Below are 21,053 nucleotides of genomic sequence, written 5' to 3' on the forward strand. Positions count from 1 at the left end.
CCTATCTGCTGGCCTAGATACTTGTGGAACCAGAATCTGTATTCTCCATGCTCTGCAAGGGCTGCTAAGGGTGGATCTAGAATATGGAGCCTTACGATCATTTCGTGGAACCAACACTTACTTCTAAGAGATAAAAAGCCATTGAAGATTTTAAACAAGAGGATGACATAATTGGATTTGTATTTTAGGTACATCACTCTTATTGATGTATGGAAGCTGGATTAGTGGTGGATAAATCTGGAGGCAAGTAGATCAACCAGTTAGAAGGCTGTTATAATCTAGGAAAAAGATGGTGAGGACCTAAACTAGGCAGTAGCCTTAATAATGAACAGTGGAAGGTACTTATTTGACCAATATTTAGGCCTTTATTGAGGGAATGGGAGCAGTCACAGGTGATTCCTCTTTCCGAGGAATTCCTGTTTCCAAGTGAGTGGTTGATTGATACCAGCCACTGAGTTAGAGAATATAACATAGGGAGATGATGAGTTTGGTGTATATTGACTTTGAGATGCTCAGTGCACACTGAAACATAAAATCCGATAGGTGGATAGTAGTCTACCTCTCAGAAGTGAAGTCTGGGCTGTGTATAAAGAATTACATGTGAGCACTTTATGTGCAGATTATTCAAGGAGAGAACGTGGAGAGTGATGAAGACTAGCACCCGCCCCCCAACCAGTCATTTTCAAATGTCTCTTCTTCTGAATGTTTTTAAATGGTGACTCCTTCAGTATCCTCTCCTTCACTTTCTGTTCACTGTTGTAAGCTGTTGGGATGTGACCTCTGACCTTACTATCCCTCTCCAGTTGCTATCAGTAGGAGTCTCTTATTGCCAAATCCAGTAGACCTGTTTAAATCCCTTTCATACTAGGCATCTCTGCTCCATGTGGAACTGTGTATCACTCCTGCCCTGAAAATCTCTGCTCTTCAGCATCTGTGTGAGAATGGAGAGATATATACATAGAGCCTGACCCATGCAGGTCCTTGTAGATTTTATCTTTTTCCTACATACACTGTGAGACAGTTTGTGTTTTGAGCATATCCGTGTTTAAAATGTCACTCTGTCCATAGTACAGACCAAGATTTCTTAGCCACAATACTACTGACATTGGGGCCTGGTCATTCTTTGTTGTGGGGTCGTCCTGTGCATTGTGGGATGTTTATCAGCATCCCTGGCCTCCACCCACTAGATGGCAGTGGCCAGTAGCACCTACCTACCCCTAGTTGTGAGAACCAAAAATGTCTTCAGGCATTGCCACATGTCCCAGGGGGGTCAAAACTGCCCCTAGTTGAGTTACCACTGCTGCTTTCTCTATGTGCCCGTGGGAACCCTGTTTGTATCTCTGTATTTAACATGGATATACATGGAATAAGATAAGCCAGGCATACAGGTTGCAAGTCTTTTGCTAAGTTTATCAATGACACTCCCAGTTCACTAAATCCACATTATCTTTTTAAATGTCCATTTCATCAAGTAGAAGTAAGTTCCTAGAAGACAGGGCCTTGCCTGGTGTCTCTGTAGCTACTTTGTAAATGTAGAGTTGGATGAATTGAAAAGTGAGAATGGCATTTGAAACCCTAGGCATACTATTGCTATTTAATATTAGTAACAACATGCTAAACATTCCAGTAACACTCAGTGGATATGTTAAGGCCAGCTGTCTTCTAGAACATTATGGTAGCCTGTGTTTGATTTGTTTTTCCATGTACTCATTAGAAGTGAATTGCTTCCAAGGTGAGATGATATGGCTTTCCTAGTAACTATCACTTAAATGCTAATCATTTTACAAATATATTAATCCTAACAACTAAATTTTGAGTTTAGGATTGTTTAACTCACAAGTACATACTCTTAGGCACTACACTTTGCTTCTAAGTTAACTTCTGAGTAATTTATAGCTTTTTATGTCTATTAATCTACAATAAAAATAAAAGACTGGTATCTCATTCTTTTTTACTTAGGTGTAAAATTTATTTTAAGTTTATAATATTTATTTGTTATAAAGCGTACCTACCGAGGAAAAGTGTCCCCTTTTGATGAATGCAGATTTTGAGACTGCTGCAGTTTCATTTTTGCATCTATTTTAACTAAGGTACAATTTATATACGGAGAAATTCACTCTTTTTAGTGTGTAGTTCTGCAGGTTTTGACAAATGCATGCAGTCATGTAATCATTACCGTAAGTTGAGACACAGAATAGATCTATATCACCCCTGAAATGTCCACCTTTGTACCTTTGTAGTCAACCCCCTTTTACCCCTCTCATTGATTTTTTTTTTTCTGTCCCTACAATTTTTCCTTTGGTATTTTTTAACAGAAAATAATAATACAAAAGTTTGCTGATTTAAAGCTTAAAATTAAGCAGTTTAAAGTTGAAAATCTAAGGACATCTTTTATAGATTTATTTGTTGAATATAACTGGAGAAGGAAGAATCAGAGATAAGGTTGATACTTAAAAAGTATTTCCATGTTCATTTGGAGTTCTATGCTTTACTAATGTGAGAATTATATATGAAGTTGTAAATGAGTTGTAACGTATTTTCATTATGTTATTTATTAAAATTATATTGAAAAGCTCAAACCATTTTATTTTCTTAGATATAAAGCAACCTTTCATCAGTGTGATGTTTGTAAGAAAATTTTTAAAGGCAAATCAAGTCTGGAAATGCATTTTCGGACACATTCAGGTAAAACCTAATGGGTATTTTGTATATATTTTTGTGTAATTATTCAGAAGTGAAATATGGACATTTATACTTTGTTGTTCTTGGTGAAATTGTTTTGTTTTTCCCCCAGTAAGATTTTTACTTATTAGAATTGATGTCATGAACAGACAATATTCTGATCTACTATTCCATTATTATGTAAGCTTCAATACTTTTGAATATCATTTTGTAGAATTTGGGAAAATTTTTTTCCTTAGGGAATTTATTCAACTTTTAGTTCTCATCGTCCCCTTTTCTGGTTGTTTTTGGTTCCTCTATATCTATGAGATGCTCTGAAGACATTTCTTTTATTTTCTTCTCTTTTAAAAGAGTAATTAAAATATGACCTCATTGTCCTGTTTACCAATTACTGTTTTATATTTACTTATTTATTTATTTTTGGCTGCATTGGGTCTTCGTTGCTGTGTGAAGGCTTTCTCTAGTTGCGGCAAGCAGGGGCTACTCTTCGTTGCAGTGCACAGGCTTCTCGTCGTGGCTTTTCTTGTTGCAGAGCATGGGCTCTAGGTGCGCATGCTTCAGTAGTTGTGGCACATGGGCTCAGCAGTTGTGGCTCGCAGGCTCTAGAGTACAGGCTCAGTAGTTGTGGTACACGGTCTTAGTTGCTCCGTGGCATGTGGGATCCTCCCAGACCAGGGCTTGAACCTGTGTCCCCTGCATTGGCAGGTGGATTCTTAACCACTGTGCCACCAGGAAAGCCCCCAAGTTACTGTTGGGTAGCTTTCCTTTTTACATAGTCAGTTGTGATTTATAGTAGAATGATTTGTTGTGATTTATAGGTAGTTTTAGTAGAATGATTTGCTTCAGCTGGTTTCCGGAAGTTATTTTTTTTTAATCTTTCCTTTTTTCCCTTGGCAGTGCTACCATATATTGAAACATAGATTTTTGGATTTTTTCATATATGTTGTCATAGTTCTTGTTTGACTTCTCATGTAAATTAACAATTTTTAAAGCTTTCTTTCCTTCTTTTTAAGAAAGAAACCCATTAATGCATTTATGGCTGCCTTGCTTTATATTTACTTTGGATTTTGTCAAGCTGCTGTTCTGGTAGGGAAAAATAATTGATTTCATAAATATCAAAATTGGAAATAACTGGATTTGGGCAATTTCAATAGCAAAGAATTTCAGTAAAGAATTTATTACTGATATAGTACTGCTGTTAAAAATAAAATTACACCTCTCTCAAAATGAGAAAGTCATAATTTGGGGGGTATATAAATATATAAAAATGTAAAAAATGAGGAAACTATATTAATGCTAGTCTCCACACTAGTTGTAAGTAATATGCCTAATAAACTCATGATTTGAAAAAGTTGGTGAACTTACGAAAAGTTAATTTGAAACCACTGATGATTTAAGAATTGTAAAACTACAGGAATTATCTAGAGGAGAAAGTTAATAAGAGCTGGCTTTCTAACTGCATTAAGTTTTTTGAAAACACTGATTTGTAGTAATTAGTTGATGACCAATGACCGTGGAATTCTCAATTCTGGATATCTCAAAGTTAGTTGAAATTAGGGGCAAGTCCCTCTGTCCATTGAAAATTAAGGAAATGAGCTCTGTTACAGAATAAGATAAAGTTTATGGCTGTTATGAAATGAGAGGGAGAAATCATTTGAAGCAGGGGTCAGCCCACTTTTTTGGTAAAGGGCTGGATAGTAAATATTTAAGTTTTTGTGGGCCAGACAGTCTCCGTCTCAACCACTCAACTTTCTGTGGTAACATGAAAGCAGCCATAGAAGGGTATAAATAAATGAATGTGACCACATTCCAAGAAAATGTTATGTACCAAAACTGGCAAGAGACTGTATTTGGCTTTCAGGCTATAGTTTGCCACCTCTTGATCTAAAGTGATCAGCAGGCTACCCAGACAGGACTTCACAGAGCAGCTGTTCCAAGAACTGGGTGCTATGCTCCCAAGTCCACTCCTGAGATTTACAGGTCCAGAAACTCAATTTTATATCTGTGCACTAATAGTTATAAGTATTCTAAGGAGTTCTTCAATAACCACTGGAAGTAGAATCACCAGAGTGTCAGCTTACTATTAACCTTCTAGAGAATGAGATATTAATGTGTGCTGGCCAAGGTGTCCTTTTCTCTTTTCAAGGAAGTAGAGTTGCTAAATTTATTCATCAGAAGGAGAATTGCTAAATGTAGTTATAGAATAAAATTAGGTAATAATTGTATGGAATCATTTACTGAGGAAATGGTGAAGGATGCTGAGCCATCTTTCCTGTTGTAACAGTGCACCTCTCTGGTGATGAGAATAATTGTGTTCCCCAGATTCCTTTTCTCTAGTGCAGGTACCCTTACTGCATTGTCTGTACTGTTAGATTCTTGTTTTTTGGAATACCCTTGCCGGAGTCCCTACAGACTTCTTCTCTTCCATTGTTCCTTCTTTAGAAGAGGTACAAATAAGTGATTGGTTTTAGTTTTGGCCAGGTCAGTACCCTTAAGTGCTTCAAATGAATAGATATGATCAGCGCCTAGCCCAGGACTTGTAAATAGTAGGTGCTTAATAAATATTTATTCAAGGAATGAATTTATCATGTTTTCCTACAACTACCCTCTAAACTCATGTATGTTTTCAAACCACACAATTAGAGAAATTCATTGGAAAATGGATATAAGATTTTTTTCTACAAATGTCTTATTCTCATCTCTTATGTGCTTTGCTTGTGTAATCCTCAGAGTAGTAATTATGTCTATTCAGCAGTAGTCTTGTTGAGATGTAATACATTCAGTTAAAATGGGTATAAAGCTGATAAATTTAGGGCTTGATTTTAGACTTGGCAGAATTTTTAAGCTGTTTTTTATTGAAGTATAACACATAAAGTACACAAATGAATTTTTATAAATGAGTGCTTCTATGTAACCACCATTCAGATCAGGATGTAGGACATTCAGAACTCCAGAAGCACCCTCCCTGGCCCCTCCCAATCAGTAACCTCCTTGCAAAATAATCATTATTTTGACTTATATCACCATTAATTAGTCTGTCTGTTTGAACTTCATATAAATGGAATCATACAGTATGCGCTCTTTTGTCTGGTTTCTTTCAGTCATATGTCTATGAGATTCATCCATGAAAGTAGTTTGTTTCATTTTCATATGAATATATCAAAATTTATTTATCCGTTTTACTTTGATAGATACTTGGTTTGTGTTTACTTGGGTCTATTATAAATAAAGCTGCTCTAAATATTCTTGTCTATGATTTTTCATACACACTGAATTCATTTCTCTTGTGTACATGCCTAGCCCTGGGATTGCTGGCTTATAGGATATGCATATGTTTTACTTTGGTAGACACTACTAACCAGTTTTCCAAGGTAATTGTGACAATTTACCTCCTACCAGTAGTGTATAGTGTATGAGAATTCCAGTTGCTCCACATTTTCACCAATACTTGATAGTGTCTCTTTTTTTAGCCATTCTGTTGGATATGTTGCACTGTCTCAAAGTGGATTTAATTTGCATATCTGTGATGAGTAATGATATTGAGCACCTTTCCATACACTTATTGGTCATTGGATATTCACTTTTATGGAACACATGATTCATTCTTCTGCTGATTTTCTTAAATTGGATTGTCCATCTTTTTCAAATTGATTTATGGGAATTCCTTCTATATTCTGGGTATGAGTTCATTGTTGGATATCTAAATTACAGGTGTCTTCTAGTCTGTGGCTGGCTTTTCCACTCTAGTAATGATATCTTTCAATGACTGAAGGTCCCAAATTTTAAAGAAATCTTGTATCAGGTTTCTTCTTTCTAGTTAGGTTTATTGTATCCCCTTTAAGAAACTTTTGCCTACCCCAGGGTCATTAATATTTTTTCTTTTGCCTTCTGACGATTTATTTTGACTTACATATTTAGATTATGAACTTTATCTTATTTTTGTGTTTATTATTAGGTAAGGTCAAAGTTCTTTGTTTTTTTGACATGTGGTTATCTAGTGGCCCTAGCACCGTTTATTGGAAAGACCATCCTTGCCTCAGAGCATTTCAATGGCCTATTTGTTTTAAGTTAAGTGATCATATATGTGTGGTTTGTTTCTGGACTCTCTTCTGTTCATTGGACTATGTGTATATTCTTTCACCATTACTATACCATATAAAGTACTGTGGCTTTCGATATCTTGTAGTGTAAATACTCCAACTTTGTTCTTTTTCATTGTCTTTCTTATTCTTTTTCCTCTATGTTTTCATCTGAATTTAGAAACAGCTTATAAATTTCCAAACACAAATACCTTCTAGCTACTTTTGGATTTTCTAAAGCATACAAACTGGCCATCTGTGAATAATCACAGTTTATTTCTCCCTTTTTAAGTCCTTGCATCTCTCTCTCTCTCTCTCTCTCTCTCTCTCTCTCTCTCTACCTTATTGCTTTGGTTCATATCATCAGTGGTATATTGATAGTGGAAATACTTGTCTCCAGGGAAAAGCTTTCAATATTTCATTACTGAGTATGGTTTTTATAGATTTTTGTAGATACTGTTTTTCAGATAAAGAAATTATCATCTGTTCCTAGTTTAGTTAGAGTATTTGTCATGAATAGGTGTTGAATTTTATCAGATTTTTCCCTGCTTTTATTGAGGTGATTATATATTTGTTCTTTATTATTGTGATAAAATACATTGATTTTTGTTTGGGATTTTTTTTTTTTTTTTTTTTGGTCTATGGTCATGAGACATACTGTCTATTTTTTTTCCTTGTTATGTCCCTAACAGGTTTTATTATGACTATGCTGGCATCAAAAAATAATTTGGGAAATAATACATCTTTTTTCAGTTAACTGGAGGAGTTTATATAATATTGGCATTATTTCCTCATTACTATTTGGAAGAATTCACTGATAAATTCCACTGAACTTGTTTTCTTTGGAGAAAGGTTTCAATTAAAGATTCCTTAATAGTTTCAGAGCTGTCAGATTTTCAATTCTTGTTTCATTTTTAAGGAATTTTATTTAATCTAAAATATAAAATCTATTGGCAAAATTCAGAGTATTATTTATCTTTTAATGATTATAGGATCTTTAGTGATAACCTTATTTTATTCCTATTGGTAATTTGTTTTTTCTTTCTAGAAATTTGTTGATTTTATTAATCTTTCAAAAAACTACTAGATTTTGTTGATTTTTTTTTCTCTTTTATATTTGTTGTATATTTCTTTTCTGCTTTTCTCTTTTTTATTCTTTCTATTTTATTTGGATTTAATTTCTGTCTTTCCCTATCTTCTTTATATAGATGCCTAACTTCATTAAATTTGGCATTTCTTATTTTTTATTATACATATTTTAAAGTTCTAAACACTTTAAATACTGCTTTAGTTACAGTTCACAACTCATTTTATATTTTATGTTTTCATTAGAATTCAGTTAAAAATAGTTTTTAATGTCTTCTGATTTATTCTCTCATTTGTGCTTTATTTTAAATTGTACTGTATTGCCCAATTCCTAAATATTTGGGGATTTCTAAGTATTTTTATGTTACTAATGTCTAGCTTAATTCCACTTTTGTCAGAGAATGTATTTTATTCAAATATTCTGCATTCTAATATGATATTTTTGTCTACTTATTCTATAAGTTACTGAGAGCTATATGTTAAAATCTCTAACCTAACTGTTGATTATAAATTATCTATTTTTCATTTTGAGTTCTTCAGTTTTTTGCCTTATATATTTTGAGGCTGTGTTATTAACTATGTACAGATGGTTATATCTTACTGTTGATGGTCCTTTATATCATTGTAAAATGTCCCTTTTTATGCTGGTATAAAGGACCAGCTCTCTTTTGGATAATATTTATGTGGTATTTTTTTCTTTTTACTTTCAGTCCTTATATGGGCCTGTATTTAAGATGTGTGTCTTTGGAGTATTATTTTATTATGGTAACCTCTTTTAATCAGGATGTTTAGTTCATTTAAATGTCACATGATTTCTCATTTATTTGGGTTCAAATCTGTCATCATGCTATTTGTCCCGTCTGTTTCTTGATGCTTTCTTTTTCTTGTCTTCATTTCCTTGTAATTATGAAGTATTTTTATAACCCATTTTCCCTCAGTTTACTTGTTAATTGTATGTTCTTTCAGTATTCTTTTAGTGGTCACCTTGAAGATCACAACATGTGTTCTTCTTAAATTATTAGAGTCTATCTTAAATTAGTTCTTGATCTCTTTTCTAGACAATTCGAAGACCTTACGACACCTCATCTCTCTCAGCCTTTACGTGTTATATGTATTTTAATTTTACATATACTTTAAACCATGTAAAACATTATTATTTTGTTTGTTTGCTTTAAATAACTCATTTATTTTTAACCATATTTACCCTTTACTCTCCACTCCTTCCTTCATGACCATTTTCCTTCTTCATGTAGGATTCCCTTTTGTGCATATCTGCTGGCACCAAATTCTCTTAGGTTTTGATTGTCTGAAAATGTTATTTTACTTTATGGAGACTATTTGGCTGACTATAGAATTTACATTAGCAGTTATTTTTCTTTCAATATTTTAAATGTGTCATTTTTTTCCTCTTTGACCTTCTCTAGTGTTTGTTGAAAAACATACTGGCAGTCTTATTGTTGCTCATTTAAAAGAAATCTCTCTTTAATTCACTGCTTTTTAAGATTTTTCTGTCTTTGATTTTCAGTAGTTTTATTATAGTGTGCCCAGATGTGTTTTGGGGGTTGTTTTTTTTTTTTCTTTCTTTTTGTATTTTGTAAGATGTGTAGAACTTATTGCATCTATGACTTGTCTTTCATTTAGGAAGATTCTCAGTCAATTTTTCTTTCAAATACTGTTTTTGACCTATACTCTTATTTTCTTTCTGGGACTCCAATTATATGTATGTTAGACTGATCACTTTGTCTTATGTACCCCTCTCTTGCAAATGGCTTACAATACAAGTTTATGATGTAACAAATCTGTAGGTGAGAAGTGTGACCCAAGCTAAAACCTCGGTGTTGGTAGGGCTTCATTTCTTTCTGGAGGCTCTAGAGGAGAATCTGTTTCCTGCTCATTTGGGTTATTGGTAGAATCGATTCTTTGAGTTGCAAGACCAGAGCCCAGGTTCTAGTTTTTTAACTGGTTGTAAGCTGAGAGCTTTCTCAGCTTCTAGAGGCTGCCACATTCCGTGGGTCCTAGCCTCCTCCTTCCATTTTCAGAACGAGCAGTTCGGGATTGAGTTCTCTTGTCACAGCTCTCTGACCTTTTCATCTTCAGTTATCACTGCTTTTAAAGACCCACGTGATTACATTGGGCCTACCTGGTTAATCTCCCCACTTCAGGGTCTTTAACCTTAATCATATCTGCAGAGACCGTTTCACCATGTAAGGTAACAAAATGATAACTTTCGGGGATTAGCCAACCACCCTGGCTACTGTAGGAATTTATGTTTCATGGGAAAAAAACAAAAACCAAAAACTGCTGTGTGAGAACCTGACTCAGGAAGAATTGAAAACTGGCCAAGCTTCCTTATTCTTTTTTTTTTTTTTTTTTTTTTTGCGGTATGCGGGCCTCTCACTGTTGTGGCCTCTCCTGTTGCGGAGCACAGGCTCTGGACGCGCAGGCTCAGCGGCCATGGCTCACGGGCCCAGCTGCTCCGCAGCATGTGGGATCTTCCCGGACCGGGGCACGAACCCGTGTCCCCTGCATCGGCAGGTGGACTCTCAACCACTGCGCCACCAGGGAAGCCCAAGCTTCCTTATTCTTGATCCTCATCAACTCTCCTTATTCTAACATCAGGCTAGACATTGGTGTTACTACTTCTCATTCAGATCCAAAGAACCAGGTTAATCGAGTTGCTGTTTTAGCTTTTATCCTTCTTGGGTGGGAGGAAATCAAATGCTCTAGTTTACAACTCTTTTAGGGGCTATAGTGGGAATAATAGCAAGCAAGCAGCCTAGGTTTATCAAGTACTTACCACGTGCCAGTGTAATGCTAAGCACTATTATTTCATTTTCTCATTCAGTCCTTTCACCAAGTCTGTGAGGTAGGTACTGTTATTATTCCCTATAACAGGTGAGGAAACTGTGCTTAGAAGTTGGGGAGCTTGCTCCAGGTTTGCCTGGTAAATGGTGTAGCTAGAATTCAAACTAAGATCTTTTGGATGTTTGAGTTCATTCTCTTTACCAGTTACTATACTGTCTCCACTTTGTGATAGCATGCATTACTGCTTTTATTAACTTCGTGTAAGAATTCCCATGGAAAATTTGCTACTTAATTAAAATCATTGTCTTACCAAGTGACTGCGTTTTACAGTTAATTTCATTTGTGTTCATGCAGGTGAAAAACCATACAAGTGTCAAATTTGCAATCAATCTTTTAGAATTAAGAAAACTTTAACAAAACACTTGGTCATTCATTCTGATGCCCGGCCTTTCAACTGTCAGCACTGTAATGCAACATTTAAGCGGAAAGACAAGCTGAAATACCACATTGACCACGTTCATGGCATAAAGTCACCTGACGATCCTCTCAGTGCTTCTGAGGAGAAGCTTGTATCCTTGCCAGTAGAGTACTCGTCCGATGATAAAATCTTTCAAACAGAAACAAAACAATATATGGACCAGCCCAAAGTTTACCCGTCAGAAGCCAAGACTATGTTGCAGAGTGTGTCTGCTGAAGTGTGTGTCCCTGTAACGCTGGTTCCAGTCCAGATGCCTGACACTCAGAGTGACCTGGTGCGTCACACCACTACTCTCCCTCCACCTTCTCACGAGATCTTGTCGCCACAGCAGCCATCCACTGATTACCCACGAGCAGCTGACTTAGCTTTCCTGGAGAAATACACTCTTACTCCTCAGCCTGCAAATATAGTTCATCCAGTCCGACCTGAACAAATGCTAGATCCTAGAGAACAGTCTTATCTTGGAACGTTATTGGGCCTTGATAATGCCACTGCTGTACAAAATATTTCTAATCGTGAGCATCATTCATGAGTAAATCTAAGCATTCCACAGACTTTTTCTGTGGTTACGTGTTACTGGTAGCCTAGAGCTGACAGCTTTTAACTTAGTGGGGCTGCTATTTTTTCATTTTCTCTAGTTTCTCAAGTCCTCAGAACCATTTCAAATCAAGAAAAATATGTATCTCTGTTTACTGAACATATGAATATTTGGACATATTTTGAGGTATAATATTTGAAATGGACATTTTTATGATTTTTTTAAAGGCTAATGCTAATTTTTAATGGTTTCTTTAACTTTTCAAAACTATTAGCTGTTAACATTATGAGGGTATTTGTTTTTAGTCATCAATGGAAATTTTTATTCTTCTTTAGTCTCATTCCTCATTTCTCCCTTCCCCATCTTCCAAACAAGTGTTAAGGATAATGTAGCTTTTAAGAAAGAATACAAGAGTATATAGAACTGATAATTGCAACTGTTCCTTATCCTAACTTAAGTGTCATGATTATTTCTTCCAGATTTTTAAAAACTGAAATCAGGAATTTGAATTTATAAGAAAGTCTTGGATAGTTGGGTGTTCTTTTTTCATCCGGCCATAATTTCAGTTTATGACTATCCTTTGGTCTTTTGACAAACTCAAAGCCAGAAAGCTAACTAATGCAGGATTAGCTCATTGAAGGAAATGTAGAATTGAAATAATTACCCAGATGGTTGGTTTTTGCCTATGCTTCAATTATTGTGAATAAGAAATGCAAATACAGGTCTAGGCATTAAATTACACAAGTTGAAAATGTGTTAAAAGCAAAATATGACAGTTTTAACTGATATTTTTCAAGGTAAGTTCACCTTATGTATTTTGCCATTTATTTCAGAAACAATAATATATCACAACATATATCTTCATCTTACTATGGGAAGGGCAGTTATAACTAATTAGTGAAAATTTAACAAGCTACTTTTGGTCTCATTTACCTTTGCTAACTGAAACTCTGGGAAATAGAACCTACAGATTTCATATATGATTGTTAGAAAAGGTGCCAAACAAACATAAAATTTGTGTCTAATTGAACTTAATGTTTTTTAATTAAAGGGAACCATTATTTGTATACAGATTTACATGTAATCTAGATCTTTATTTTTGCTTTACAATAAGCCTAATGTCTGTAATTATCCTTGATTTTTATTTTTGTATGAGACAAAAGTTGAGGACTTGGTAAAAGTAAATAGCAGTTGGAGCAAAGCCTCACTGATTAAAATTAAATGAGGAAAAAGTCAGTCAGAATTGTAAAATAACCTTTAAAGATGTGCACTTTCCATATTTTCACGTCAGTTTAAACTTAAACTAGGATGTTTCCTAGTAGAGCTGCTTAAAGGGTTAGAGAATAGGCAGAGTTGATTTATTATTAGCATGTCATTTGTATGTAAACTACTGGAAAATAGCAATTTTAAGAGTTTTCTACTTCAGTTTTGTTTACACTCCTAATTGCTTTAAGCACTTTTTTTGTGTAAAGTCTGGCCCAGCCCTTGTGAAAAAAATCACAAATAAAATAATGAAGTTTTAGTGAATAAAATTTAACCACTTAATAATGTGGAAACTTGTTTCCTGAAGCACTTAAGAAATGAAGGTACTTTACAGGAATACTCACCACACTAATGGAAATAAAACACAAGAAAAAAAAAGTTGAGAATTAGGGCAGTTAACCAAAGTAGCGCATATAAGTAATAAAACCAACCTGAGTTTTGCCTCATTTATTAAAGTTTGGTTATAATTATCCTAGGACCGATAGATACTACTTATGTATTAATTCTTTATAAAGCATTCTTACTTTCGTGTGGAAATGTTATGTCTGGAGTACTTACATGATAGAACTTGACTATATGAGGTACTATTATTCTGTCTTTCAAAATGACTTTAAAAAATACATATCTTTATGATTTTTATCATAAAGACCTGCAAGACTTAACTAAAAAACTTAGTATGATGAAAAGAAATCATATCTAAAAGTGTACCCTGCCTTGCATATAAACCAATGTAGAACAGTTTGGACTTACAGAAAGGCAAATGGTATATATGTATATGTGTGTGGTATATTATATGTTTGGTAGCAGAAAAAGAGGGTGTTGCGGTGTTGCATTTTCAACATTCAAAAGAATACCTTGCTTTTTGAAGGTATTGACTTTAGGGTTCTTTTAATAATAATCTCCTAATGCTTTAAATATATGATTTGATTGTAGGAATTGGTTTACAGTATAGAACTTTTCTGGAATACATCTCTTATATAAAGTGAAACATAATTATATTTAGTTATTATTGTAGATAACAAACTTGAATAGTTTACTGTTTTATACAATGCTTTCACAGTTATCTCATTTAAACCTCATAACCAGCTCTGAAATAGAAATGACATACTGTATTCCCATGTTAGAGATAAAGAATCTGAGGTTAAGCCTACATCATTAATAAGTGGCAGAGCTACTAATAGGGAAAGAAATGGAGCATTAATGAATGCTTACAAGGTGCCGGGCACTGCGTTTTCTCATGTAATCTTGAAAACAGTCTGGGAGGTAGGTAGTATAATTCTTATGAAGAAATAACCTCAGCGGGTGAACAGACAAACAAATCTGCCTCTAATTTCCAAATTAGAATATACGAAATTTTACAATTGTGAAAACCTCATGGATTTGAGCAAACTGAATGTATATAAGTTTTTGAAGTTGGCACAAAAAAATATGAAATGAGGCCTGCTCTTTTCAGTTAACCTTTTGTCACATTGTGATTTGGAGCATTTTGAACAAATGCTCCATTAACTCTAAAACCCATTAATTCTGTAAATTTTATACTTAAAATTTTGAATCTTGCAACTAAGTTTAGCCTCATGCAGAATTTTTTATTTTATGAGCATAATTTATTGTTTTAAATTAATTTTGTAGTTGATAGCAGTTAGCACTTATTATGTAAATTGAATAATTTATCAAATGTAGGAATTTGTTAACCTAATCCATTTTTACTTAAATGTACCAAAGATTTTTAGTAGGTATTAAAATAGTTTAAAAGAATTTAAATTCTTTGTTGTTTGAATAAATATGTGTCCAAAGAAGCACAGTTGAAGTCCTAGGATTATGGATTTTTTTAAAAAATCGTTTGAATACTAAGATTAAATGTTTGTGTTTATATGTATAAAAATGAGAACAGAAGAAAATACTCTGGGAATAGTCATACTGACAAACCAGTTACAAATAAAAATACTCAGTTTTCCTCAGTTTAATTAATTGAATGTTATCTTTTAAGTGGACACTATTAAATGCTAAAAATAAGCTTACTTTTTACACTACACTATTAATTAATTTTGCCTTAGAATTTTTTTTAAGACAAGCTGAAGATTTTTTTGTAAGAAACCCCACCTATTTTTTGCAGCCTAAAATGCTATTTAAGATTAGGGTTTGTTCTTCATGCCAGCAAGATTTCACCAACGACTGTGAAGGCAGTGATCTTTGCATACTTTTAAGTAAGTAACTTAGTCATCTGTTGAAGAGGAGTAGCAAAAATAGGGTTTTAAACTGGTGCTTTATTAAGTGACTTTCTTTAAAGTGATGGTAGATCATGAAGTAGGTACATAAATAATTTTCTGTCAACCTTAAAATTGTCAAAACATCTTTGAGGAGTGACTATAAGCTATTAGTTAAGGGCTAACAAGTATTTAAATGTCATTCATTGCTTTTCACTCTATAATTGCAAACGAATTAAAAACACCATTAACTGGTGTGTGTGTGTAAGTTTGTTTGCGTTCTCTTCCTAGCAGATCACTCTGCTGTATCATTGGTGGAAAGTCAGACGGGGAGCATCAGCTCTTTGACAGTGTCCTTTTATATATGCCCAGTCTTCTCTGGATTGAATGCTTTGTGCCTTTTCAGTGCGCTATACTTGCTTGGAGTTGACTCTGCTGGCTAGATTGTTTTGGTTAAAAAATGATTGTGGTTTTGTTGTTGTTATGGGTCTTATGTGTGTGTTGCCTGCTGGTCAGGCAACAGTTGTTTTTAGGTTGCTTTATGTTTTTGTAGGAAAATTGGCACCAAGTACTAGTGTGATTTTTTTTTTTTTTAATCTCTACTACTGTGGCCTTTCTAGTTACTGTGAAGCCACTCCTGAGCCTGTCTCTAGATGCTCATTAGAGGAATCTGACAAATAAAGTAAAAAGAGCAGTGTGTCTGCCTCTCCTCCTCCCATCCCCCACCTTTTCTTGTTAATAATCAGTTACCAAACCACCCAGCTCTACACTGAACCACTTCTTTTTTCAGTTTGCCTAAAACTGAGCCAGAGGTGATGGTTTGAGATGGGTCTCATAAAAAGCAGCAAGATCCCAACCAACAAACAAATTGAGTTGATGAACTCAGGAAAAATTGGGACTTTTAAAGTCATGTTGGATTATTCTAAGATTCATTGCCAAATTTAAAATGACTCGAAATGTATTTTTTAATAAGAAACAAAAGTAGCATTTCTAAAACTTTTAATAGTGTTACAGTAAATGTTACTATTAGATTGAATAATGGATAATGTGAGAATAATTTTTTGATAATTTCTAGGAACCATAGACAGTTCTTTTTAGGTCCCCCCCTTTCTTTTGCACATTCCTCTCAGTAAAGTCTGTAGTGGTTTAGGAAGGGGGGATCGTTCCCTTATTTCCTCTAAAATTATTTCTACTTCAAGGTACTTTTTTCCTGCAATAGTTGCATGTTTTCTGAGCTTCCTCTTTGGAAGTGGCCTTAATAAGGTAGAAGTTACAGCATTAGGTCATGTGGAGGATGAGGGAAAGGTCTGGTAGAGAGAGCGTCTGTACTGTGTTTACTCTTCACTTTTCAACTTGCTGTGCATTGATCTTGAGTCTGTGTTGAAAAATCCCCAATTTAAATTTAGCCTCTGTAGCCATTTATATAGAGAGAAAATAAGAATTATATTCAGAGACTAGAGGTTATACAAAGATGGATATACGTCTTTTGTTCTGCTTTTTTCCAAATTCTTAGGTAAAGAAGTAATTTCGGTGCTTGCATTACTGCTGGCGATTTTAAAACATTTCTTGAAAGAAGAGCATGCACACTTCTCATTGTTATTTCGCCTCGTTGCTTGGTATTCCTGCTTTGTAATTACAAAATTTTTATTCCTTGTAACAATCGGACTTTTCTTATCCCTGTGGACAAAACTGTTTTACAACCGATGCGTGCGGCTGCCAAAACATGAGCACAGAGGTGGGCACTTGGCTGCTCCGTGTTGTGTAGGAAGTGTTCTGATTACGGGATTTATGATGTACACTAAAGTGGAAATGCCTATGAACCTAGTTTTCAGTCTCCAATCCTAAGTTTTCTTTTTAATCATGAGAACTCTTTTAAAAAACGATTGCAAAGAAAAATCTAAAATATCAAGATTCATTATTTTGTCAACTGTGTGTAAAGTATCTTGTGAGTTTTATAGATATTTTGACTGTCTCGTGTATCCTGAGTACCAATGTCTTTATAGAAAAATTCAGTTCTCTGTGAAGACTAGGAAGTGTATTGTATATTGAACTAGTTCTTTGTGTTGTTTTGATATTTAAAATAAAGTTCTTTGGTCCTAATAAAGCATATCTAGGTTTTATTGAACACATTTTCACAGCATGACAATGCAGTGCTCTGCCTGCCTCCTGAAAAATTGAATAAAAAGATCATGAACACATAGAAAACCAGTGTCTTGGGGCACAGTTATTAAAATTTTCTTTATTTTTCATAAGCTAGGTATCATTATGAAATATTTTATATGTTAAATGTATAAATCATTATTTAATGGTTTTTAAGTGGCTAATTAATATGTTTAAATATTAATAGTGGACTATTATGCTTGAAGTAGTCATGTGCTGTTTTTCCCCAAGGAGTCTGAAGTGTAGAAAATCCCATGAAAGGGCTGTTGCCTGCGACAGTGAGAGGGGACACTCTCGCCACTACCTCTCATTCCCAGAACTGTACACTCTGGCCACAGGAGGGACCACTGCTGGTCTAAGGCAAGAGCTGAGTGACAGGACACACCCGACCTGGCCAGCTGTCATCTGCATCTGGCACCATAACTGAGCCCACAGGCAGCTGGTAGAAGACTAGTGAATTCCAAGCCTTCCCACTGGAGGCGGTGTTGTGTGGGACACCTAATTCTCTATTGCTGTGTAACACATTAGACCAAATGTAGTGGCTTGAAACAACAGACATTATCTCACAGGTCCTATGGGTCAGGAATCGACTGGCTGAGCTAGGTGGCTCTGGCTCAGGGCCAGAGGTTGAAGTCAAACTTCATGGGACCTGCAGTCTCTAGAGGCCATCCTGGAGCAGACTTCACCTCCAAACCCACTTCTGGCCATAGTTCCTCCCAACACAGCCTCTCTCTACAGGGCTGCCTGGTGATAGATACACAGCTGGCTGCCCCCAGCTGAAAAAATGAAAGAGAACACAGGCAGGATTTAAGTTGCAGTCTTTTATAACCTAATCTAGGAAGTGATAGCACATCACATCTGCCACTGTGAGTCCCTAAGTCCACACCACTCAAGGGACACAAATTAAGATTCCCCTCTTGAAGGGAGAAGTGACCAAGAATTTTTAGACACATTTTGAAAACCTCCACAGATTCATTGGTTCTAGAGAAAGCATTCTGTATGTCTGTGCATGGATAGTGGGGGCAGGTACAGCAATCTATACTCAGAAAATGCATCTACTCCAGAGAGGAAAATACCACCTCTTCTGTGGTAGAAAGGGTTTAATGTAACCGACATGCCACAGGTAACTGGTTGGTCCCTGGGGAGTGGAGTCACACTGGGGGTTCTGCTTGGCCTCTGTTCACAGGTCAGGCTCTCAGCGGTGGCATATCCAATCAGCCTTGGAAGGACGGAGACTGTTTAAGCTCTTTCATAGCCCCCATATCTGCGGCTATGGCCATTGTATACATGGGTTCACCAAGGAGGAATGGGGTCTCTGAGGAAAGAGGTTCTAACACCTAAGCAGGACAGGTTGTCTTGTTTGCCTGATTTTTGAGCTCTTCCTTTACCTTGGATATTCTCTGATGGCATTTACTAGGGACACAAATTTCTTAATTTCCTGTCCCTATTTTTCTTTTAAATTAATTAATTTTTGGCTGCGTTGGGTCTTTGTTGTGGTGCACGGGCTTCTTACTGCGGTGGCTTCTCTTGTTGCATAGCATGGGCTCTAGGCATGCAGGCTTCAGTAGTTGTGACACATGGGCTCAGTACTTGTGGCTCACGGGCTCCAGAGCACAGGCTCAGCAGTTGTGGCGCACGGATTTAGTTGCTCCGCAGCATGTGGGATCTTCCCCGACTAGGGCTCAAACCCATGTCCCCTGCAATGGCAGGCGGATTTCTAACCCTTGCGCCACCAGGGAAGTCCCCCTGTCCCTATTTTGAGATGTCCTTTTACAAACCTCTCCTCCCCAGACTTAACTTGTCACCAAGTTTTCATTTTGCTTTTTCCAAACCCTTGACCCGCTGCCCAACCTGTTGACTGTGCCCTTGAGTCAGCAGAGAGCAGAGATGTGTCTTCTCCCCTTTGAAGTGCACTAGATGTACCATCCAAACTTCTGCTCCCTGAGTGTTCTCATCTACCCTGAGGGGAGGCTATAGCGCAGCTCTGCTCACATCTGGCCTACCATACACATCCGTCCATAAACCAGGCTTTGTCTTCCTTTATGAAATGGTCAAGGAGATCCCCGATTTCCCCGAGGTACAGCCTGAGAGAGACAGTGTAGGAGGAGGAGATATTACAGGACCCGTGTCGTCTGTGCAGCTTGTGAACTTGGGGCCTGCTCAGCCCTGGGCTGGTGTTCACCACTTTGACTTGATAATGGAATGTTGCTTGTCACATCCAGTTGTTTGGTTCCTTGGATTAGATCCCAGGTCAGCAAACTTCTTTGTAAAGGGCCAGATACTAAGTAGTACAGGCTTTGCAGGCAATATGATTTCTCCTGGAACTATTCGACTCCACCTTTGTAGTGTGAAAGCGGCCATAGATAACATGTAAAGGAATGGGTGTCTCTGTGTTCCAGTAAAGCTTCAGCGGGGTAAGTCTCAGACCCTCCCAGCTCCTGACAGCTGTTTCTTGCTCATCAGATTTAATTAGCAAATGTCATCAATATAAAGGACCGGTGGAGGGGCTGCCTCTGCTGGTGAGGGAGGTTTGTGGGAATAGGGAGAAATACAAGCTCTCAGCCTTTAAAATTTTGCCCAAATACCGTACTCCTTCCCAGGGTCCCCCTCCCTCCCCTTAGCTAGGAGGGCTGGTAGGGTCGAGCATTTCATCAGTGCTGCCACATTTACCAGCAGCCTCGGGATTAGTCCTCGGCCATGTGTTCCCTGAGACCACAGGAAGTGAGGGGCTTCTTCAGGCCTTCCGTCCACACATTCTTGTTCTCAAGATATGTTCTTAGTGGTACCCTTGGATGTTCAACAGAGTTTCATTTTCTTTTTCCCTATGTATGCTCTCCAGGGTGGTCAGGTGAAACCAGGTGACACTCTAAGCTTTATAATCATTTATAAAGTGTTGGCATAGCCACTGTGTGCCCCGGCCACCTGATCTTTGAATAAATTGCCCTTCGTATGCACTTCATCTCATGCTGCCGCCACAGATAGATGATTTGAGGACTCAGGATGCTACCGCATCCCGTGGATTATCATGATGTTTCTCGCTAGCAGGAGTTTATCCCTGTGCTCCTCAGATAGGAGCAACTCAATTCAGAATTCGATCTTAAGAGGCAATTTCCTAAGGCCACTATTGCATCAGCCAGGGACACTAAGGAAATAGTTGGCCCTCTCCAATTTAGTGGAATTCAAGGAAGTTTAATAAAGGGACCATTTGCAAAGATGTGACAGGGATGCAGGGAAACAAGCAATAGTGCCATATCCTGGGACTAGTAACACCATGGTATCCCCACACCCAGATCCCCAGAGACCCATGAGGAGAGGGCACCTCTCCAGCTACTTGTGATTTTAATGTTGAGATGGAGCCAGCCCAAGGGGGGCAGGAATGGGGGAAGTACCCTTACCTCTCTCTTTGAATAAAACAGAAGCTACAGAGTAAAAAAACTATGGATGTAACAAATACAGAACACAGGCCAGCATCCCACAGCAAAGAGCAGGCTGGAAAAGGGTGGAGGATGGAAGTGGAGGGCAAATAAAAAATAATCCATACAGTTCATTCTGGATTTTCTAAAATTGTGCGTCAACAGCTTTGCTTTATGAAGAGAAGCTGTGAGGGGAGAGCATAGATAAACAAGATGTGTTACTATCATGTTAAAAAGGGTTGAAACAAACATTTCAGTGACTTAAGCTTAAGGGCTTATATTTGTAATGTTAATTTGATGAACAACATTCACAGTATGAAATAATAAATATAAATTAAGTGTATA

General features: G+C 36.6%; 1 protein-coding gene across 3 annotated transcripts in view; it reads left to right on the forward strand.

The window, feature by feature from the left end:
* The window catches only part of ZBTB41 (zinc finger and BTB domain containing 41), a 51,073-nt gene extending 33,834 nt beyond the window's left edge, over positions 1-17,239 (forward strand). For all 3 annotated transcript variants that reach the window (XM_033850011.2, XM_073800128.1, XM_019920460.3), the window contains 2 exons: positions 2,597-2,685; positions 11,007-17,239. In XM_033850011.2, coding sequence (XP_033705902.1) covers positions 2,597-2,685; positions 11,007-11,662 — 745 coding nt within the window. In that variant the 3' untranslated portion in view covers positions 11,663-17,239. The remainder of the gene's footprint in view (positions 1-2,596; positions 2,686-11,006) is intronic.
* Positions 17,240-21,053: the final 3,814 nt, after the last annotated feature.

Source organism: Tursiops truncatus, chromosome 1 (assembly GCF_011762595.2).
Source record: "Tursiops truncatus isolate mTurTru1 chromosome 1, mTurTru1.mat.Y, whole genome shotgun sequence".
NCBI classification, from domain to species: domain Eukaryota; kingdom Metazoa; phylum Chordata; class Mammalia; order Artiodactyla; family Delphinidae; genus Tursiops; species Tursiops truncatus.